We start from the raw sequence: 23,696 nt of genomic DNA on the forward strand, positions 1-23,696 counted from the left end.
AAACTCAATCAATTAATGGCATAAAGCTGTCCACTGAGTAACTGCACTGCACACCCCTGAGCAGACAGCTAAAATGATGAACTTGTCCTTCCAAAAAAAGGAACTACAATGTGGGAATGTAAGTATCAGGCGTCTGAAGAGCATAAACTCGGTGATACTCTGAGTAACAGAAGTGTAAGTTACACACACACTACAACACCAAACCACACAGCACGGGCACAGTGACTTGTGCACTGCCTGTGTCCTGCACAGCCCAGCCACAGGCAGGAACATTCCTGCCTGTGGAATGCCTCCACATTCCCAGCACAGCCCTTGGAAGTGCACGAGCTACTGCAGCCACAATGATACAAATAATTCAGCCTTGGGGACAGGACAGACCTGAAGCATCAGAGCAGTTTTCATCTAAAATCTGTTACTCTCTGAGAAAGAGCTGTCCATGTCAGCAATGCACTCCTACAGGAGCATGTCAGCCCAAAAAGTGGGAACACAAGTGAGAAACTCTAAATATCTACTGCAGCTTTTGCCATTGAGCTTCAGCCCAAGCAAGGAGACACTCCTGGCTTTAAGGAGCCAGCTTAAGCTCCTGGCTCTGCACTTTTTCCCCACCCTAACTCCATTCCTTAGAAGAAGACTCAGCTGCAGCTTTAAAGCCCAGCTGGATGCTCCTGCCCCCTGCATTCAACATCACCCTCCTGCTCAATCTGTGTGTGCAATCCCTAAGCAATCTCTCACAGACACACTCAGCTGTGGCAGCAATACCTGCTGATGTACATGAAGGATCACCAAATGTACCCCAAACTTCATATTCCAGTTTAGAAACAGAATATCCTCAAAGCAACAGTGAGAGTGGGATGCGGGGGAGAAGCAGCAAGGGAAGGAAGCTAACTGGAAAACTGACAGTCCCCATGCAAGGAGCAGGGAAATGGGTCTCTGAGGCATCCCAAGATTTACAAGAGGGCCAAAAAGTGACTTCCTGCTATTCAACTCCAGGCTGAAATGTAATAAACGACTGCCAGCATAACACTGACTCATATCCATCAGATTTATAAATCAGTATTTCGACAAAGAAAGCTCTGTTGGCTTCACCATAGACAACTCTAAACCACTCAGATGTGTTGTTCAACCCACTCAGTGTTCAATGTCATTGCAGCAAAACCCAGCTCTTTATTAAAAACCAGGCAACTGAAATACTGCCTACAGAAGCCTGTATCAGATAGCCTTTATGACTTAAAGGCTTGCAGATTACCATCAAAACTAGCCCTGCTGTTGGATTTTTCTTCTGACTTACTTAATCTCCAAAGAAACAAAAGTTCTCACGGCTCCTCCTTCCCACACTTGTTCACTACAGAACAAACTGGAAATACATTAAAACACCAAATGATAATACACCTACAGGTATGGGGTGGTTGAAAGGAATGCACGTTGGGTAGAGGTGTGATTCCTTACCAACAGTCACAGCACACAAGCTTTACTCTTCCCACAAGTGTTGCTCAACCCCCTTCCCATGAGAAGGAGGGACACCTTTATGAACACACTTGCATCAGTATAGCTGCAACCACATCAAAAGAAGCTCTGCTTCTGGAATAGAAACTTTTACCACCAAGATGCATAAACCAAGGTCCAATATTGTTTTCTAAAGCGCCTTAAAATTCTGCTTCTCTATTACAGGCTGCAAACACACACCAATAAGATGAAGGCCAAATTTTGCTGTTTATGCCCTGCAGAAACACACACACTCCAAGCGTGAGAGGCGCTAAAATTATTTGTGAACATTTGAATATTCTCTATTATTCTCTATGAATAATAATCTATATTATTCCAAAATGCTCAGAGTAACCTGTATTCCACCTATATTGCACTGGAAGGCGGAGGAGTGGAAACATTTCCAGCCTCTTTTGACTTACCTGAAGGCCAATACATGACTTTCTAAGCCTGTTTGGGTTGGGGTCGTGTACTACACAAGCTCAGACATCATACAACTGCAGAATTAAATAAGTGCCTTTCCATAGGGCACCCCTCGGGAAGGCAATGCCGGTGCTGTCACCGTGCAGGAGCATCCTGCCCGTGAGCCCTGCGCAGTCCAGGGCAGGGAGGAGCTGCCACGCAGGGAACAAGGGCTGGTGCACGGGGCAGCGCTGGATGGAACCGCGCAGCCCGAGAGGCTGCATCTCCCCGCTGTGCATTCGGGGAGTGGAGCGGACAATGGCAAATCACTCCCGCACACGGAAAACTCGGGCTTCCTCCTCACGGGAGAGCCGCCCCCGCTGCTGCTGCCGCGGTCGCTCTGCATGGCTCTGTGTGAGCAGCCAGCGTGGGGACAGCGTGGCGACAGGCGGCCGCGGCCCCGTTCTGGCGCCGAGCATCACCTGGGGTGCGGCTGCTCCTTCCCTCGGGCCGGCCATCGGCTCCTACCGCCCACGGCAGCCGGCGCGGCCGGGCACGGAACCCCCCAGCCCCGGTACCCCGGGCCGGGCACGGCAAATCCCGGCCCCGCTCCCCCCGCGCTGCCGCAGCCCCGCCGAGCCTCCGGAGCCCCCGCCCGGCGCCGCCGCCACGTGCGCGCCCGCCCCGCCCCGGTGCCCCCGCGGCCGCCGCCCCCTCCTCCCGCTCGGGCACCGGCGGCGGCCTCGGGCCCCGCACCTGCCGGGCCGGGCCGGGCCGGGCCGAACCGCGCCGCCCCGCTCACCCAGCAGCAGCAGCCGGTGCGTCTGCTTGTACTCGCGCTTCTCCGCCTTCAGCGTCTTGTCGATGCTCTTGCTCCGCTTCTTGTCCGCCCGCTCCTTGGCCACCAGGTCCTGCCGCAGCCGGTGCCGCACCTGCGGGTCCCCGTGCTCCGCCGGCGCGGGGGTGTCCGGCTCGCCGCGGCTGCCGTAGGGCGCGGAGGGGTGCGCGGCGGCCAGGCGGGAGCGCAGGCTGTAGCACAGCCCCATGGTGCCGGAGCCACCCGCCCTACGGCGCCGCGGGCATCGCTCTCCGCCGGGGCGGGCAGGGCGAGGCGGCGGCGCCCGGCGGCCTCTTAAAGCGGCCCCGCTCGGCCGGCGGAGCGCGGGTCCCGTCCCGTCCCGCCCTCCCGGCCGGTCCCGCGCCGCGGCCGGCGGGAGCGGCCGCACGTGATGCGGACATGTTTACCGTATTCTCTGGAAAGCGGCCCCCGCCGCAGCGCCGGCCCTGCGGGGGAGCGGCCCCCCGCCTGCCCCTCCCCGGCAGCGGGGGTCGCGTCCCGCAGCGCCCGGGGCCGGCGGCGGCCTGCGGGCTCCGTGCGGATTCTCCGCCTGCCCCGCGGGGAGAGCCGGGGGTCAGCGCTGCCCGTTCCCCGCGCCCCAAAGCAGCGCAGCCAGCGCTGCTTTGACGTTTCACCCTGGCTTTTGCCAGGTCGGGACCTGAGCCGACATCCCATCGTGAGGATGCTGCGGTGCCAGGGAGAGCCCTGTCTAGTTTGGACACTGCGCCTGAGCTCCTCCACACAACACCTGAGCCCGCTGGAGAGAAGGATACTAAGAACTGTGCCATGTTCGTGCCCCATTTTTAATTCACTTCCTGCCGCACACATATTTGTCAGTGACTTCTTGTTATTTTCTACCAATGCCGTCATCCAGTGGAGAAGTAACTGATGAACTTCCTCTGGAGGCACCACATCTGCCTTCTGACAACAAACTTCACGTTTAGCTTCTCAGTTCTCTTAATTTACCTGGCCTGGGGTGGTGATGCTGATTGTGGCTGTACCCCTTCCCTAGCAGCATGGGCTTGCACAGCACTGCCAGCTTTGTCATGCTGTATTTTGTACTCATCTCCGGCCAGCTCTGAGCATTCACTTATGAGATGACTAATGCTCTCTGGGGCCTGGCCACACATCCTGCACTCTGGAATTGAAGCTTTCCAATCAGCTCTCTGTGCTGTAGCCTGTCCTCTGCAAATAGCCCGTGTGGTTCTCACTGAAATCTCCATTTCTCCTCTCGGTGCTTGCTCACAAGTTAGGTGTCTTCTTGATGCAAATTTCTCTTTCAAAATCTCCTGCAATTGGTACAACAATTAGTAAGTGTAAGAATGAAATCACTACACAGCAGGGAAGTTCACTTTGCACATCACTGCTAGCCCAGGATTTGACAGCAGTTGCTGCCTGTTGCAGGAATAAATCCATCTCACATCAGGCTCAAGATGCCCACATGACTCATTCTGCCTCCACTGTTGTAATGCCTTTTCCTCTGGGACCCAGAGTTCGTTCTTCTGATGAACACACCCCTGAGAATGTAATATAACAAGAAAATGTAAAGGTCAGCCGAGAAGATTATTAATAGTTTTCTTTCTCTTCCTGTGCTTTTTAGAGAGACACTGAGACGAGACAAATCTTGTCCTTACAGACAGGACAGTTCTTTGAAACAGGCTGGTTTGTGGGGATCTGTCCATGTGCCACCTGCCAAAAGGAAAGGGAACTCTCTTGAGGACTGTGAAGAAAAGAAACAAACCCAAAAACTAAAACAACAAACTAGTAGGAACATTCAGCCTATACATTTGTTCTCCTGGCTCTGGGGGTAGGCAAGCAGGGTTTTCCTGCTGGTGCAATTCACAGCAAGACAAGTTTAAGGTCAGCCAGTCTTGATTTGGTTACTCTGAAAACTTTGCCAGTGCAGGTGACAAGTTCAGCAAAGCACACCAAGCCCACCTTGGCTGTAATGTCCATCCTCTGAAGCAGAAATCTGAAAATGAAGTAGGATTCCAAAGTGGAAAACAGACTTTCCCTCATCCTATTATTCCAAACCCTTAGATTAAGTCAGAAAACTTACCAATTGTTTCCGTAAGTCAGAAATTTCACATCCTGCTGTAGCCCTGGCTGTGGCCCTGCCTGTGGTTACAGCATAGATGTAGTTACTTGAATTCCAGCTGTTAGCAATGCCAGGCACAGTTCATCACTTCCCTGCTTACACCAGTTTTAATTAGTGGCCAAAAGGGACAGCAAGGGTAAAGTCACAAGTTTCACCTGGGTGAAGGCTGCGTGACACAGACTGACAGCTTTTTGAAATCACACACAGTTTCAGAGATAGAAGAGGAAATTACCTTCAAATCTGCCTTTCCCTGACTCTCAGGAGGGAGGAAGGGGATAGAGAATTGTCTTTTCCTGAGCACTGGGCTGCAGATCTCTCCATTTTTATTCTGTTGTTTCTACCACCTGCAACGGTGGGAAAAAGATGGAGAGGTTAAAAAGCAGAATGGGCCATCTGATAATGCAAAAAATATTAAGGAAGAAAAGAGGCAATAACTGTGAGACTGCAGCATTAAAAGAAGAGACATGGACACACAAGCAAAAAAACTTGGATCAACGCTAGGAAACACGACAGCAAGAGAAATGTCAATGAGTAAAATTTGCATTTATTTGTACCTTGGGAGGGAAAATAACTGATTGAACTCAGACTCCCACTGCTGTTAGAGTAAGTGGTCCATATGTACAAGCCTCATTTCTTGGTGCAGAGCAGCACGTGTCAGCCCTGCTGCTGGCCCTCCCCTGCCACAGGCAGCCGCTCTCTGGGCCCCAGTTTGCACTCAGCTTTTCCAGTGTAGGTGGCTGTAGCCTGGCACGGTGGTTAAAGACATCTGAGTAAAGGCTTAGCTCTTGAAATGGCCCCTGAGACTGCTGTGTGCACATCTGGCTGGAGCAACAAATGGGGCTGAGCACCCCTGAAAATAAATCGTGCCACCCAGTTACATAACAAGGCTTTCAGGGCATAAGGAGAGGAATCTACATTTGTGGGATTTGCTCAGTGTTTATATGACTGAACACCCACTACACACTGTGAGAGTTTTCCATTAATTTTAGCTGAAGAAGATTCTATCTGGTCTTTGCTTTTAGTTCTTTCCTTCACTTAACTCTTATTTTGCTGTCATTTCTCTGTTTCCTGCACTGTAGTTTAGGTCAAAAATAGTGACCAAGTGCCTAATTTCAGGCATGGATTCCTAAATTCTTGTTAAAGTATCAATCTAAGCTGTTAATTTTTTGTCTTCTTTCTAAAGAAGTTTGAGAATCGAGAGCTCCTGATGCCTATAACCACAATGCCACCATCACTGCCCTCACCACATTTCTTAATCTAAAAGGCGGCTTATCTGTAAAGTAAACATCATGATGCACAGATAAGGCACGATAGGTAGAATTAGCTCCATTTGAAATGTATTTCAGATATAAAATGACAAGAGGTGTTGGTGCTTCTAGCCATGGCAGAGTGACTGAAGACATGGTCAACAAACTGTTGCTGTTACTGCACAGCAGCTTTCAGCTTCCACCTGGGCTCACAGGGTGTGGGCTGAGCAAAGCGACCTCCATCTAGGACACTGAACACCATTCCAAGTACAAAAAAGGCTAAGTCTTTGTTTGGAGAGACTGGAGCATGTAGATACCCCTGGGGAGGGGACAGTGTCCTGGTCTAAATGTCAGGCTGACTGACACCCTTCAGTCCGTCTTGGTCCCCATCAGCCACAGGGAGAGGTCCAGGGCTCCGGGAGCAAAGCTCTGCACTTCACTGTGTGGGGTGTGTAGCTGAGTAGATAAACATCCAGCTTATTAATATTCCGATTTACTTTGTGCAGATGTGAGATTTAGATGAAATCTTTCATCCCCTGATCCAGCATTTGTCTTCTCTCTGGTCCTGACTCTGCAGTGAGGGATAGAATACCAGGCACAGAGCCAGCCACTGCCACCATCCAAACTCTAAAGCACAAACTTTTCATTCTCAAACACAATAAAACTCGCCACCTTTCCCCTTGGCTATCTTAATGGCTGGTTTTCCCCTGACTATCTCGGTTTGTGGCTTCATGCCCCAGTTTGCCTTCAGGAATACCAAAATACTTTTACTTTTTTTTCCCCCAGTAACAGACCATGAGTGAGTTTCCCTAGAGAGGCCTTCTCTGTCCTAGAGCTGTCACCTAAAAATGTATTTATGGCAAAAAGATGAAACCCCATTGTCAAATTCCCTCCATTCAGACATCACTTAACCAGATGACGGAGCCAATCCCACTGATTTTACTGGGCTTTACACACAAATCTGGCATCAACTTTCCACAGAAGAGGCGCCCTGAGCTGGGCTAGAAAGCCACTGGGATTGCACTTGTGAAAACAGCAAAGCAATATTTTGATAAAGCAGCTTATTTCCATTTCTTAACTGCTTGCAGATACTTCCTGCTTCCCCTCTGTCCCTCTCCAGCAGATAAAGGGACACATTTGTTGTTGAGATCATTGTGGCACCCTCAGCAAGCCGAGGTTGTCATGGGACTCTCTGCGCAAACAGAGCAGGTTTTCAAGGATAATACACAGCATAAATGAGCAGTCTTGTTCCGTCAACAAAAGGCTGTGTGTTTATAAGGACCCTCGAAGGTGTTTTTAAAAATACTTGGGCGGGTATTTTTAGCTGTGCGAGCCTGTGCAGCCTCCCCTAACACACCGATACTGTTCTGGGCGCCGCTCTCCCCCTCGCCCAGGTACCCCCGGCGGCGGAACTCCCACCCGGGGATGTTCCTGCAGGAGCAGAGCCCCGAGCAGAGCACGGCCCCGTGTTGTTCAGGCTGCACTGACATCTGTCGGCTCTTATCAAGCCGGGTAGGAAAAAACAAGCCCGTGTGGTTTCACGCACTGAGATAGCGCCTGCGGCAGGAGCGAGGGACGGGCGGGCGATAGCGGCGCTCGCAGCGCGGCGATAAGGGACGGGCAGACAGCAAGGGCGAGCAGGCGGAAAACTCAGCTGGCAATGACCGTGTTCCCTGCGAAGCAGGCAATTCCCAGCGATCGTCCTTCCCGTTCCGCGGCCGCCCTGGCGTCCTGAAGCAGCGCGGGTTGCCTTGCTGAAGGATAAAGTTGAAGCCAGCCCGTGTTGCTTCAGTGCGGGCGCGTTCCTCGGTCCGTGTGACTAATTAAAGCAGTCGGGCACGAACACTCATTTCTGAATCAGTGTCTGAGAGCACCACACAACCTTTCGGAAAAAACAAGTAAGCTCCGAGCGAAGCGTGTCGGTTGAAGTAGCAAACTCTTACTCAGATGTACAATTTGGATAACATAACTGCATGTTTAGTGTAGTAAGCAGAGAACAACTGCATGTCCTGGAGTCCAGCCAGCATCCTGCTTTGGTTAAAAGCCCCGTGCTGCAAACCCTGCATCGTATGTCAGCGCTCCTGTTCTCGGAATGAACGCGGGGCTGAGCTGCAGTGGGTGACAGGGCTACACGCTGCTCTGGCAGCCTTAGGGATGGAGCAGTCACACACCTCTGCTTGGAGTGACTAAAACCTGAAGTGTGGCAAGTGCCAAGCCTGACTGTGCAGCCCAAGGGGCTTTCTGAGAAACACTCTGCAAACGTGGGGCCCAGCTGGCTTGGGCGCTGATGGTCCCCACAGTGAGCAAAAGGGCAAACAGGTAGCAGGGAGGTATTGTGGGCAAGGGAGGATGTCATGTGGAAGAGGACTTCTAGAATAGCATGGACTGGAGGCTTGAGAGAAATGGAGACTACCATCAATTTTCTCTTTGAGTGGAAGCAATCCCAGAAATCCTTGTCCCTGCTATTCCTCACAAATACTTGCTATATGATTGGGTCAACAGCATTTAATTTTGGCCACAATGTATAATCTCATTTTTTAATGTCAAACTTGCCTTTTGATTTTAAAGAGAGCTTGTGCTGTTCAGGTTCTGAAATACTTTAAAACAGAATTAGCTGATTTTACAGCTTTATAAATCTCTCCTGGTTGGCTCCAGTGTAAGTAGGTTGTTAAATTCTACCAGTAGAGATTTCATCATTTCTCTGAGTGCTGCAGTTTAATATTTGCCATTGAAACACTGGGTCAGGCTGACTTTGCCTGCTAGTCTTCACCGTTCTCATGCAGCTTTAAAGGAGAGAATGTCAGAGAAACAAGGGATCTACTTTCTTGGTAAAAAAAGCCCCTCTGGCTGCGCAGGACAGGGGATGTGGGGAAGGCGGGTGTCCCCACTGCCAGCAAGCCCTGGAGCAGCCTGGCAGCTCTGCCACTGAGCCTCTGTGCCAACACACTCCTGAGCCAAGGGAGAGTCGGAGCTGCCAGCAGCACGGAGGCTGAGCAAACCCAGGCTCTCAGGAAGGTACTGCAGTGACATTCCCACAAGAGCTGGGAAGCAGCTGCCCTGCAGAGCAGCTGGAGCTCCCACTTACACCTTCTCTGGGTATTTTTTGGTGTTGCCTGGCACCTGCCTGTCATTCGGACTGCAGGAAATTGAGGCGTCGATGCACTGTAGGCGCAGTTGTAGTCATAATTCTGATTATTTGTGCACTGCTTCCAGGGCAAGACACCATCAGTGACTGGGAGGGGAACACGGGAGATGCTCCCGGAGCACAGCAGCTGCATCTGCTCTGTGTCACACGCTGTCACGGTCTGGGGACAGTGTCAGAGCTTCCCCAGGCACAGGCTCCTGAGAAGTCAGTCACAGCAGTGAAGCAGCAGGTTTTGGTCTATTCCTTGCTTGCAGCAGTGCAGTTTACACCCTCAGTTAATGAAATCTGAAGCTGCGTTTCCTCAGGGCAGCTACGCGAGCGCACGGAGCGGTTTTTAGCGCTCTCCTCTGCCCCATCGCTGAGGGATGAGCTCAGCTGGCAGCAGCAGATGCCCCATGGCCGGGCAGCCCATCCTTCCCCTGCTCCAAGCTGTGGCTGGTGCCGAGAGCCGGAGTCCTCTAGATGTCACCAGTGCCACGGGCTGGCTGTGCCTGGTCCTGCGGCACCGCATCCCTCCGAGTGCCCACCCAGAACAAAGGCAGAGCTGCTGCCTGCCCATGGCCAGCTTCAGTGCCGCCTGTGAGCTGCTAATGAGGCCCCGTGTGTTAGCACCAGCCTCATTCAAAGTTAAAACAAGAACGACACAGCTTCATTTCTTTCTCACCGTTTTGGCTGTTACTTCGTTCCATGCTTTCACACATCTGGTGTCTCATCAATCCAGGTGTCTGCCTTTTCTTCCTCCTTGCTGATGCTGCAGTGTTCAGGTGCAGGCACAAAAGGGAGTGATCAGGAATTTATCACCTTCCTTCATCTGGTGCAACAACAGAAAAAAAACCCTTGGCAAATGCAATGTTCCTTCTCATCCTCCTAGCGTGCTGTGTTTTGCTGTTACTTCACCGTCATATTTTCCAACATCCCAATGTTTCTGTAGAGTAAGGATTAACTCTTTGCCTGGACAGAGCCAAAACACATCAGCTTGGAGTGTCCAAGGAAAAGACTTGTGTTTGTTAGGACAGACAGACAGACAGCTGCCCTTCACCCAGGAGGGTCCTTCTGTGCTGACCTGGAGACCTGCAGCCTCCACTGAACCAAATGGAAAGGCTCAAGTGAAAGAACAGCAGTGTCAAGGGAAAAACACCTTGAAGCCTCTCGTTTATAAAGCCCTCCTGGAAGTGGAAAGCATTCATGATTCCCCTTGATGATTTTACTACTGAAAAAATTACAAGAGAATGGAACAATGAAGGCAATGAAGTCTTTTCATGGTAAGAAACGGCTCCATGTGGCAAAAAAACCATCTTACATGATACAAGATACTTTGGTCTCTCTTCCAATTAAAAATGTGCTTTTCTGTATCTCAAGGAGTGTTTTTTGCTGGGCAGCAAAGGAAGTTTTGATGAGCTTTAATAATTTTTGCTGAGGACATCTGTGCTCCCGCTATGAAATAGCTCTTCCTACAGCCAGCACCAGCCAGTCTGCGATCTTTCCAAAAGATTTTAGGTGCAGAATGCAAAATTGACCATCACTCAGCCTTCACATGGACTGAATTCAATTCCACTGAGAGCAGCAGTGCCCTGGAGCTGGAGCAGAGAGGCAGATGGGTGTGTGGAGCCTGCAGAGTGTCGCTCCTGAGCTGCCTCACTCATGCTGGGGACTTCAGAGGGGCTCGTTCCTCTGCAGCACTGACACTCCACAGAGACAAACTCCCTTTGCCAGACTGTAATTAAGGCACAGTCCCTGGACTAATTCCCTTTCCTGTGTGGGAGCAGCAGGCAGCTGCCAGGGCTGGGGAAGCCCTGGGAATTGGTGTGATCCAGGGCATGGTCTGACCACCTGCATTGCTTCAAGTGAACATTTCCATCCATGTGCTGAGGGGTGCAAACACATTCCAGCATTCTGACTGAACTCTGGATGGGAGCTCTGCTTCACCCTCTGATTAATTCCCTTTAAAGCTAACAATAACATGGAAGGAGACTGCACACAAGTACCAGCCTCCAAGCAGCTTGTAATTGCTTTTTTGGCAAATAATCTTTAAGGGCTCTGTGTTTTCAGAGCTGCAAAGTTCATTCACAGATACAGTTGGCGACAGAAATCACAGACCCACCATACACTCTCTGCTGGATTATCTACTACAAAATCCTTAGCCAAAGATTAAAAGGAAAAATCACAGATGCATTTCAGCTTTCACAGTTTAAGTAGCAAATGGCTTCAGCAAATAATTAATATGACAGAAAGGTGATTTGTTGAGTAAGGCAACATTACCAATATTACTAGATCAACTTGTGTTCTGCCCTGCTAATTATTCCTGCTCAGAGTATTTTTAAGGATATAAGCCAGAAGTCTTGTGCTGTTGTACTCCTGCTGTCCCAGCCTCCAGCCTAGTTTGCTCTGAGCTGGGTTGGTACAGGATGAATAGGTGGAAATATTTAACACTGTAGCCATTCCTCAAAAGCATTTGAGTTATTTTAGGTGGATCATGCAGGCCTCTGTGATGCTTGGGTTGCTACTTAGGATATTCTTTTAAGTCTCTTCACTTGGCCTGTTAAGCATTTAAGGATACATTGCATAGAGACTGTGTGCATTCATCTTAAACTCAAGAACTACACTTTTGAGCACTTGTTAAAAAAATCAGGGTTTTTTTGTTTGTTTGTTTTCAATGTGGAGAGCACTTCTGCTCTGACTAGTTGTTTGTATCAGGAAAGAAACCAAGCAGAGAAACTCTAATTCAGAAAGGATGATCCTACAGCCACATTTCAAAGTACTAGTTCAGCAATAGAGTCTGGATTAAAGTGAAACATAAGGGATCAATAGTTCCCATTTCAGAGAAAATGAGGATTATTGGACAGAAAGCAAATCCTAGCCTTTGGTTTAGTGATTGGAAATGTATACAGTAAATGTACCTGCAAAGCAATCGATGGACACAGTTTGTGCTTTCCATCTGAGAACTGAAGGACAGGGAAACAGGAACAGCTCCCTGTGAGCTTGTTCCCCCTTTTTGAAGCAATGAGAACAATTGTGTTGGCACAGGGACACTCCTTGCACCTCACCCTCACCAGCAGTTGGATTTCTGTTTTCATAAATGGTTTCTCCTTACTCATAAAATATGCATGGTTTAAATTGTAGTCTATCATATATAACTTCATTTATCCTGCTGAAACTGTAGCGTTCTTACAGTTCTTGTACCTGAGGGTAATTTAGCATGGAAAGCTCTCCTGGAAAAGAAGGATAATTTTTTCCGCTCTTCTATTAGAAAAAAAAAATTACTTTACTTACTTTAAATTCTATTAGCTAAGTTTTTAATGACTGATATGAACTTGCTTTCCTGTGTTTATTATTTTTGGAAACTTGTTTTGAAGAACAGTCTGTGCAATATACCTTTGGTTATTCTTTGCCCTTAAAGAAAATACTCAGTAAACTTGGTACATGAAACAATTGGACAACATGAATATATGACCTAATTTATGAGTGTTGCTTTTTTTGGCACAACTTACCCCTCATTGAAAGCAGCACCCTGTAACTACATTATTAGCTTGGCAATACCCACTGCAATGAAGAGGTAGCTGAAATCTGTGCTTCTCCATCCCATTAACAATCCAAATTTTACAGCCCCACACTTTGAAGGAATAAATTGGCAATAAAAAAAAATGTTGACTTACAAAATATGCCAGTTGTTATTTTATTTTATTTTAAACTGGCTTTTGGTCAGTTTTGTGTCTGAAGAAACAAAATCAGTATTTCAGGGTTTTTCCATGTGCTATTGATTAATTTAAAATAGATATTGTTCATCAAAGGTTATTAACTCAATTCTGCTTTCATTGGTTATGCAATAACTGCTCTGATTTCAATAAAAGATGTTTTACATTTGGGGTAGAAGAGAAATCAGGAAAATGTGCTTCTCTGTACTTTAAAAAACAAACCAATCCCTTTCTCATTATCTAAAAGTCAAAGTTTACCCAAAGCTTCTTGTTAATAGATTTTATTTACATTCATGTCAACCTCTTGCTACCTCCAAACCTTTCACCTCTTATCAGAGCATTTCCCCTTCAAAATGCACCAACAGTCCACATTCCCAGTTTGCCTTCAAACTGCAGGGAGAGGGCCTAGGACACTCTGATTACAACAATTTTCATAAAGAGATAAAATGCTACAGTCGCAGTCAGAACTGAGCAGCAGAGAAGTCAAGTTCGTGCTCAAGGCTGTCTCACAGGGGCCCAGCAGCGCTCGTGGAATGATGGGGAGATGGCTTTGAACTAAAATCCCTCATTCCCAATATCAACAGTGTTGCCAAACAAGTGTGGGATTTCTTGTAATGCCATCATCGTTCTCCGTTAGAGCCAGCTCCTGTTTCGGAGCTCCATCACCCCACCCAATGCCCTTTGTTTCCTCCCTCTTCTTCCTCCTTGACGGCTCGTGACCAGTCGCGTTCATGCCTTGCGTAGTTCCCCATTCCTTCCTGCTTACGGGAACATCCTGCTTGTCCCAGGCTTCTTTGCAGGGCTAAATACCTCCCCAGAGGAATTCTTCCCTCCTGTCACACAATCAGTTCTCATCAGCTTTGGCTTCAAACCACGGTGACTGCCCAGCACTGGCACAAAGAGAGGAATTCCACGTTTTCTCACTCCCTACTCAGGTGAGCCAGCCTCTCAGAGAAAAGCAAAACTGTGTTTTCATTCCGGTGCTGTATTGTACTCTCCCTCAGCATGAAACATGTGAGGAATGATGTGAGGGACAAACCAGATTTACTTGGCAAAGGCACTGATGAGATCCCTGCAGTTTGGCGTGTTCACTGTCAGCCTCTGAGGGCAAGCCACAAGCAAAGTCCAGCTCTCATTTTTAAATCCTGGGAGCTTGTTCCAGCCCTACCAGTTTATCATAGCCCAAGAATTTGGCTTTTTAGGAGAGCCTGGAGCAGGGAGTGGCCAGTGCTGGAGGCTGCACAGGAGAGCACTGGTGTTGGGAACACTTGTCATTTGGTTTGTCCATGGCACTTCAACGCGGGACGTGGAATCCAGGGGGGAGGGCTCTTTATAGCCAAGTGAAACTTTCTCCTTCCTATGCTGACTTAATTAACTGCTGGGGAAAAGAGCCATTTGCTGATACTGAAGAAAAGTGCAGCAATTAGGCTTCACCTCCATTTTCTGATAGTGCTGAGACCTCACAGTGTGCTGTGCAATGCGCACACAAAGCAACTCCTGCCCCCAAAGCCTTTGCAACCTGCACTCCTTGATTTACACCTATAAAATCTATGGCCACTGAGACAGACATCCTCTCCAAACCATGCTGCCTTTTTGACTTGTGTAGTTTGTAATGCTCACAGTCTCTCTCAATACCACAGCAGGAAAGGTGGTACTTGTGTACCTCTACGATTTCTGTGGAAAAAATAAGGTGCAAGCGTGGTTTAATTGCAGCTCCTCTGTGCATCCACAGTCTGACTGTTGCTAAGGCAACTTGTGATAAGATAAACAACAATCTCTCCAAAAAGTTACAGGGTATGGGCTCAATAAGGAAACAGCACAAGTTCCTCTGGTGTGGTGCTCTGACCTTCTCTTCAGCAGCACAGTTAAACATTGTGCTAAGCAGAGGTTGTAACCTGTTACCAAAATGCCCTTAGGACAGTTTTACAAATGCCAGATGTGCAAACATGAGTATTTGATCTGTGGACACAGGTACCCAGCTTGGCTGGGAAGCTCCACGTGTGCTCCTGCAAACCCCTCAGCCATGCTTTGCTCTGGTGCTGGAATGGGAACAGGCTTTTGGGTATCACAAATGGGAACAGAGATGGAAAGGGTTCCTTCTCACAGACCTTCCAGCCTAGCTGGGAGCAACACAGAGTATTGCCAGGACCATACCTGGCTCCTGAAGCAGAAGTTTCTGCTGCCAAGAATGTCCCTTTGGTTTTACCAGTCATTCAGCTTTCACTAGTTGCTGTTTCAAGAATTTGAGAAAGACAAGCGATGCCATGGAAGGTAGAAGAGAAGACATTACTTGTGTAGTAACTGCTGCTAAGGACACCAGTCTCTGCATTTTCGACCTCAGTTGCTAAGTGACAGTGTTTGAGGCGAGATAAGTCACCTGCTCCAGGGGCGTTTGCAGCCACACATGGGGATAATTATAGAAAAGGTGTCAAATCAGTATGCTGAGAGCATCACACCCAACAGATTTGTTTTCTTCTTATTACAGGAGGGGACAAACACATCATCTTCTTTTGGAAATCCTTGGTCTGCTGCTTAAGGGAACAGAAGTTAAATATTGGAGATACTTCTGTGCTGCCAGGTTGTCAATTCTCAATGGTAGCATGGTGGCATTTGAAATAAATATACTCTGCTCTTTTGGTCCTGTGTGGCTCAGCACCAGGACAGCAGGGAAACCAAACCAGGAGTGTCCCTTAGCACAGATTTTCAGAGGGAGGAAAAGCTGTCACTTCTCTATTGAGTTTTGTTGGGGAAAAGAAAAAAGAAAGGTTTTGTGAGCTGCAGTTTCCTTTACACCACTGTGGCAGCCTGAACTCCTGATTCCCAGGCTGGTGCTGAGGCCTCCAGGAGCAGCAGGGCTGTTTGACCTTGCCCTGAGTTTGGAGCCTTATTTTAATCACTGAGAGGTTGCTGGAGCAATGTCACAGGAGGGCCAGGCACTACCAGGCTCTGCTGTGTATCAGGCTGTGGTGTTCACCGGGAGAAGAAAAGCCTTTCAGCGTGAGCAGGGTTTGCACTGAGTGGTTCTGGGGCTTTTCTTTTGCACTAACTTTCATCCTTCTATTTTTGTTTGGCTTTCTCTGTTAAAGAGAGCTGTATTTGCCAGTCGGCCAGAAATCATTTCAATGGCTTCTGCTTCAGTCAGTAGGCTAAATAATCCATTAACCTGCATGGGATAAACTGGGTGTAAAAGGTTCTTTAAAACAAAAGTCCTGTTTAGATATTTGTGACAGCCAGTGGAGAAGAGATGGATGAAGGAAATGGCGAGAGGAGCTCCAGCAAGGTGATGCAAACAGCCCTGCGAGCCTCAGGTCACCCAGGCTATCCCAACACGGGGCACATTTTGATTCTGCAGCGAAGCCTTTCCCAGTGCCTCTCTAGGTAGGATTGATCAAACACTTTGTGTTATCTGCAGCAGAATCTCACAGATGTTTCCTGGCAGAAACCTTAAGCAGAACACCAAATGTTTCAACATCACATACAAAGCTGGTCCAGAGCCAGCCCTTTACGGTGGTGCTTTGTGTTCGCCTATAGTGTTGCATGTGCCTGTCAAATCCGCTTCCTGTTTTGGATATCAGATCTGGGGATGGAGAGCTTCCAAATGCTGGCCAGCTCCAAAGTAAGCTGTGCTCCACAAAAATAAAAACAATCATATCAGAAGAAGTATTAATACTCGGATGAATAATTGTCTCTCTATTATTTCCTGACTTGCAAGCTTACATGTGTTCTAGGAGGGGGCAATTTTAAAAGGCAGAGGCTCAGTTCCTGCTGGCCAAAGAGATTAAATTCTCCTGCTCTCACAGCCTTTACATCTCACATGTCAAAGTGAAATCCAACAAAACACACGTTAAGAGCCATCCTCATCCCTTCTGCCATTCATACAAGGGGCTTTGGGTTAGGTTTGTGGGCTTGCCCATTGCAAAGTCTGCTGAAGACAAAGGGAATGCTATTTTGCTATCCTGGAAGGCTTTCAGACAGATGGGAAAAGTGGTGAAGTGCTGTGAAATTTCTTGTGAAGGATGATTCATGAAGAATGTTGGTGGGATACCCAGTCTTGGGAGAAAGAATGCGACAGCCAGATGGAAAATAAAGTTGTATGTGAGTGTGGATGCCCATAACAAACAAATGGCTGGTGTTTTAAACACCAGGCCTACAGCCAGTGTCTCCTTGGCTTTGGTTTAACCTTACGTCTTCAGGAAAAATATTTCCCAATTTGTAATCTGGATTTATTCATTAGGGCTGGTCTGACAGGAAATTAAAAAAAAAAAATCAGTAGAATATGTGAGTAGTTAAAAAAAAGTTTAGACCTAAAAAAAATTTGACATTTCTCATTTCTTAAGTACTTTCTGAATAAAATCTGAGTTTTCTGGTGACTTCTATATCACTGAAGTTACAGGTTTATGTCCTGAGGACAGTGTTTGTGAGACACTGAGTTCAGATAAAGTGCACACTTAATTTAGAGCAGTCATTGCCTTAACTTTGTTTTCAACCAGTTGGATGAAACGAATCCAAATAAGACAGAAGAAATGTGAGGATTTGAAGCAAACCAAAAGCCACTGAAGGAAGAGCAGCATCTCCAAGATGCAGGTGAAGCAGCAGCATCTCTTTGTGTGTGTGCAGAAAAATGCCAGCAAAAGGCGAGGGTGGCAGCCCTGGCTGAGCCACAGCTCGGGGCAGGGAAAAGCCAAGGACCCATTTCCAGCAGGAAAGATGATGTGGGGAGGTGGAAACAGCCCAGCAGGATGGAGATGAGTCTGCACAGGCAGCCAGGACCTGCAGGAATGAAACCCTCTGCCCTCCAGGAGCTGCACCCAGAGCTGCCCTCACCCAGAGGGACTGGGTGTATTTTAACCAGACATGTACAGTTTTCCACTCTGTCCCTCCCAAACACTGCTGCTGCCCAGCACACTTCAATGTACATGGAAAATTATTTTCTTCCAGATGTTCCTACTTAGAGCTCAAGAACTGCCTTCAACTATATGAGCATCACATTAAAAGCACTAATAAAGGGACTAAAAACATGAACTTGTGTTCCATTATGCTATGCTTAACTGGTGCTAAAACCTAAACATGCACTGAGAGCAGCACACACAGCACTTACAGGCATAATTCCCTCGGATTTTGTCTTTCTAAATCATCCACAAAACTCTGGACTCCACTGATTTTTAGACTGTTTTAGTGATTTGAACTGGTGGTTACCCCTCTTTGAGGCTGAGCATGAAGAGCAGGACCTGGGCAGGAAAGCACAGGGGAAATATTTGTCACTGGGCAAGAACCTTCTGTTACCTGTGCCCAAAATGATCCTTGCCTATTCATTTTTTTTTTTTCTGATAGGCTCAGAGATCTTCAAACCCACATATTTGTGCCACAGTGCTGAAGAATTAAGTGGAGCTGAAGCAGCAGAAAAGATGGGAGCCAAAGGCAGCATCAAGGATGAGATGCCAGGGATGGATCCCTCACCTGCTCCCCTGCTCTGTTCTCAGCCTGAAGAATCTTCCATCAGTGGCAGATCACATCCCTTCCCCATCAGTCCAGGAGTGGAGAAGCAGGCAGGATACTAAATGAAGTTCTCATTATGATCACTGCCCTGTGATCTGTTGCTGAACAGGCAAGAAAAACCCAAAAGCCAACCTACCTGTCACAATATGCACGTGATCAGAGTGAAAAAAAAATCTAAAAAAATTTTAAATATAGTAACCTTAATAGTTTTTTGGTTTTAAAGGATGTGAATCTTGTGTGGACTGAAAAGGTGGTGTCAGTGGTCCTAAATGGGCGCTGCTGCCCTGGCAGAGGGCTGCTCTCAGTGGGGTGTGTGTGTCTGCCCTTGTGCCATACTCAGGGACTGCTGCTCATTTTCCCTCTGTACATCCTCTCTGTGGCCTTTTAGGGAAAATTCAGCTTCTGACAAAGTAATCCGGCAACAGTTTGGTGCCCTGAGTGATGGGTAAGTGCAAACACACCCTGGAATTCAGAGGGGTTAGGGAAGGGGAGCAATTTAGCTGGTTTAACTCACATCATCCTTTTAGTGCCCATAAATCAGCCTGAGCATCCCAGACTGGGATTATTACTGACTGAGTCAGCAAAAGCTTTCAGGAAAGACTTGGTTAATATTCTGTTATGACCTCACACCTGCAGTGGTTAGGAGTTCCATTACCCCTGCTCTGATTTATTTATTCATCTGAGCTAAAAATGCTCTTTAGCAATCTCACCCTCTTGTTCCTAGAAAACAGAAATGATTCATTTGAACTCTTTTTTTTCCCCTCCCACCCCCATGTTTCAGGATATTTCATGACAGTGAAATGGAGGAGTCAGAGGTGTTTTATCTGTCTGCCTTGTGCTTTGCTTTGTGGTGTCCAAGCCAGAAAGAATTTCTATTCCGTGATCATTCTGAATCACAGGAATTTCGGCTTCAATTCTCTCTTTGGCTCTGCCCTTTATTCTTTTTTTTTAATGTCATTTCATCAGTTCCAAGGCCAACAAAATCCTTCTGGATGACAGATTATTTCTCCACAGGTAGGTTTTTCTTACTACTGATGAAGATTTTCTTAGTATTGAAGTGAGGAACTTTACAAATGAGACATTTTTTAAAGTACAATGAATGTCCTTCAGTCCAATGCTAGGGTGGATTAGCAAGGACAGAAGACTTGAAACATTTTGTTCATGAACTGTAGACAATTCATGGACTTGAAAATGAGAACTAAATTGAGTAAAAAGAAAAAAAAAATATTTATTCCTCCTAAAGTTTCACTGGCTTTCAGAGCAAGATTTGCTTCCAGAGTTTCAAGCCATTAAGAATGTCTGTTGGAACCATCCCCTATACTTAAAAATCTGTAGATTCCTCTGAGAATAATTATAGACCAAAATTCCAGCTAATTTGGTTTCTTCCTCCCCTCTAGAGAACAGTAGCTGTCAAATATTTTCACAGTTTGGATTTTTTCCCTGGACCACTAAATTACATTGTGCCTTCAATGCAGGAGAATCATTTGTTCTGCCAAATACTGTTGGGATTGAGGGTGGTTGGCTCTGTGCACTTTGATCTCATCCAGTTGCTGCTTCATTACTGCACAGGTCAACCCTGAAGGTAAATTTCCATTTATACAGAGAGGAGTGTTTTCCCCTCCAACTGTGATGCATGTTTGCGGTTAAATTAAGTGATGCTGAATCTGGCTTTGTCTTAATTTTTGTTATAAATCCAAAATTTACTTCTTTTCTTTTCTTTTTCATTAAGCAACCAAACTCTGATTTGAAGGTTTCTCTCAGCTTTGTAAAAGGCTCAATCACACAGCTCAGGACCATTCTCCTGCTTCTCCTGCCACACCACACAGAGACCAGAGGGAGAGACACTTCATTCCCTTCAGCTGAGGGCTTTGCTCCACCTCTGCAGACATGAAGGGAGTTCCCTCCGATCCACAGACATGGATAAGCTGGAGCAAGTCCAGAGGAGGCCATAAAGATGCTCAGCCTGTGAAGACAGGCTGGAAGAGCTGGGGTTGTTCAGCCAGGATCAGAAAAGGCTCCAGAGAGATCAAAGAGCCCCTTCCAGAGCCTAAAGGGGCTCCAAGAGAGCTGGAGAGGGACTTGGGACAGGAGTGTGTAGCCACAGGACAAGGGGAAATGGCTTCAAGTTGAAAAGGGGCAGATTTGATTAGATATTGGGCAGATATTCTGCCCTGTGAGGGGAACCACCTCACACCTGGAGTTGGTTTTCCAATGAAGCTGTGGCTGCCCCATCCCTGGAGTGTCCGAGGCCAGGTTGGACAGGGCTGGGAGCAGCCTGGGACAGTGGAAGCTGTCCCTCCATGGCAGAAGGTTTGGAACTAGACAGTCTTTAAAGTCCCTTCCAACCCAAACCATTCCATGATTCCCCCTTCCTTCATGGAGGACTGGTCCAATCCTAAATAATTCCTCCACGAGTATTTCAGACTCATGGTCTCATTGCTGGCAGCCTCCCCTACACTAAATTCTCTCTGGTGCCTGGAACAGCTGCTTATTCCTCCAGCTTGGGCCTTTGAGATGTAAATAGTGTAATCCGACTTCAAGAGGCGAGGAAATATTAGCAGAATTTAATGTAAATATTGTATAAATTATCCCAAAATAGCACGGCCACGGGATCAGCCAAAGACACTAACTGAAAGTTAAACAGACTAAGTAAATATAGACTAAATATATTCCCCTCCTGGAATTGCCACTGGAATGGATCCAGACAGGAAATAGGTTAAAATACAGTCTTGTGGCAGTGATATTAAAAAGCCATTGGCCCGTTTGGTGACATTTATAATGAATTTTATGTACTCCATACATTTTTAATACATGCCGAGTTAAATATTATCAAATCTATAAAAAGATTATGGAAAAAAATGTCTGGTTTCATACGGGTGGACGCTGCCTGGAACTCTCTCTGTGGGTTTTGTGTAAGAGAAGCGTTTGAAAGAAAACATGAAAGGGAAAAATAAAAATCCCTGCACAGCAGTTTTGGAAAACTATTGCTTTCCCATCCAGAGCCCAGAAGACATCACATACCAAGGCAACAGAATTTCCAAGACACAAACCACAATGGGGATGGAGGAGAGAGATGTACTACTTCCAACCCTTACACATGCAAATGGAAAAAAATCGATTTAATTGCCTAGTGAGCCTTTGTGCAGCTTCAGGGTGAGTGCAGTGTAATACAGAAGGGCCCTTTGCCTGTATGGATGCTTTTCCAGCTGTAGCAAATGTGGTCAGTAGTAGCTTTGTGCACAGGTAACTAGAAAATAAAACATGCCCTGACTCACCTGGAACAACCTTGGAACACAGGTGCTTGTCTTGATGTCCCACAGATTATTTTCCAAAAAACTACTTTGTTCAGAAGTTTGTCCACATTACAAACAGGATGGGATTTCTGTGCCTCCGTCTCTCACAGGTCCCAGGGAGAGCAGGGGGTGGTGATCTCTCCACACCAGAGGCTACAGGTAAAGTCCAACACACCCAAAGGGAACCCAAATCCCTACTGCACCTTCCCAGGCTCAGGACTGCCCAGCAGAAGTTAATTCCTAAATACTGTTTTGCCCAAATCCATCTTTCTGGAGCACCAGGTAAAACTCCAGTGACGTGTCTCTTGCCAGTTCCCAGTTCAGACAGCACAGTGCCAAAATGGGATAAAACACACTGTTGGCTACGTTTACTCCAGGCAAAACACAACAAAGCCAGAAAAGGCCTTTGCTGCTGTAAGGTTTTCAAGCTGAACACATCACAGACAGGCTTTTCCCTGACTGAGCACCAACTTCACTTTAACAAGCAAACCAGCAGATGAGCCTTGTCCTGCCAAGTCTCCACACATTTCACAGCAAACTGCTGCCCACAGGACGATGGGGTCACAAGGTAAAGAGCAGGGATGGTCTGGACCATGGCAGAGACACTTCTTAACTCACCTGCTGCCTATATCAGCTTCCACTGGGCCGTCCTGGGAACAGCAGCACAGCCCCAAGGAGGAAATGGACCTGAAGAGGTGCATGAGCTCGTGGCTGCCATCCTCCTAAAAGTGCTGGGCTCCCAGCTGCAGAAATGTAAGCTCTAAGACCTACAAAACAACCCAGGAGGCACCTCCCTGGCTCTGTGACCCTGTGCTTGCTCAGGAGGCAGCTGAGGAGGGGGAGGATATCTGGGAACATGGAGTTTGGGGGTCCCCAAGCTGACACGAAGGTGATCTGTGAAGGGCTGGTCAGGGGCCAGGGTTTGCAAAGCCCTGCAGGTGTTCCCTGCCCTGCGTGGGAGTGTTGGTGTTTAAAGTTCCTTAAGTGGTGCCAGAACACACTTCAAGTGCAGACCTAAAGCCAGAGGTCAAAGCTCTGGTGCCTGGAAGTGATTCCCATAAATAATTGCTGCTCTGCCCCACAGAAGGGTTCTGGGGTTGCGTTTTTTTTTTTTTTTTTTCTTTAAAGTTACATTTTGTCTATCAAATAGAGCCACACAATCAGAATGAAACACCTTCCTTCTCCCTTCTGCATTAAGCTTTCCAAGAAGTCTTTAATCAAGAAGACTCTTGGTGTCCCTCAGTGCTGGAAACGCCAGCTAAACCCAACATCAGTTCTCCAGAGATCCCCTCAACAGGGAAAGGGACAGCTCAGCTTGACTTGACCTGCAGAGCAGCCAAGGGCGTGCTGGGGGGGATTTCTCACCACTGATGCTGCTGGAGCCAGGAAATGCTTCCAAAGGCTGATGCTGGAGCCCCAGGACAGGGACTTGGTCTCTCTGTTCCCAGCCCTGTCACTGCCATGACATCAACTGGGACCAGTCACTTCCTCTGGGTGTCCCAGCCAAACCAGTGCCTGGAAGCTCCCTGTGGCTCGTACAGAAACTCACACTGAGCACCCTGACTGCTGCTGAATCAAATGAAGTGAATCAGAAAGTTCTGCAGGACCGCCCCAAAGCACTTGCTGCAAGCTGCTCCTCTCTCAGCTCTGTCTGAGTGCTGGGAAAAGGAATGTGAGCAGGGTAATGATGTTGTACATAAAGTTTTGGAGCACTCAGTGTTCTCAGAAATGTAAATAACACCACAAAACACCACATGGGATATGTAAGCTTCTTTAATAATTATAAATTTATTAAGTGGCAAGAAGCCACTCTGCTTTGTAAACTGATTTTACTCAATCACAGTCCCTCTATTGTTTTTCTCATTTAACATGAATACATTCTGTAATCTGTATGTGAAACAATTACATAGAGATATGTTCTGAACCCTTCTTGCTGATTTTACTGGTCAGAAGAACATTAAAACATGCAGAAACAGCACCTATAGGCCTTTTCTCATTACATC

General features: G+C 47.4%; 1 protein-coding gene across 1 annotated transcript in view; it reads right to left on the reverse strand.

The window, feature by feature from the left end:
• Positions 1–3,014, reverse strand: part of GNAS (GNAS complex locus) — a 131,864-nt gene extending 128,850 nt beyond the window's left edge. The window contains exon 1 of the mRNA XM_068208008.1: positions 2,687–3,014. Coding sequence (XP_068064109.1) covers positions 2,687–2,930 — 244 coding nt within the window. The 5' untranslated portion in view covers positions 2,931–3,014. The remainder of the gene's footprint in view (positions 1–2,686) is intronic.
• Between the last annotated feature and the right edge of the window lie 20,682 nt (positions 3,015–23,696).

Source organism: Anomalospiza imberbis, chromosome 17 (genome assembly GCF_031753505.1).
Source record: "Anomalospiza imberbis isolate Cuckoo-Finch-1a 21T00152 chromosome 17, ASM3175350v1, whole genome shotgun sequence".
Classification (NCBI taxonomy): domain Eukaryota; kingdom Metazoa; phylum Chordata; class Aves; order Passeriformes; family Viduidae; genus Anomalospiza; species Anomalospiza imberbis.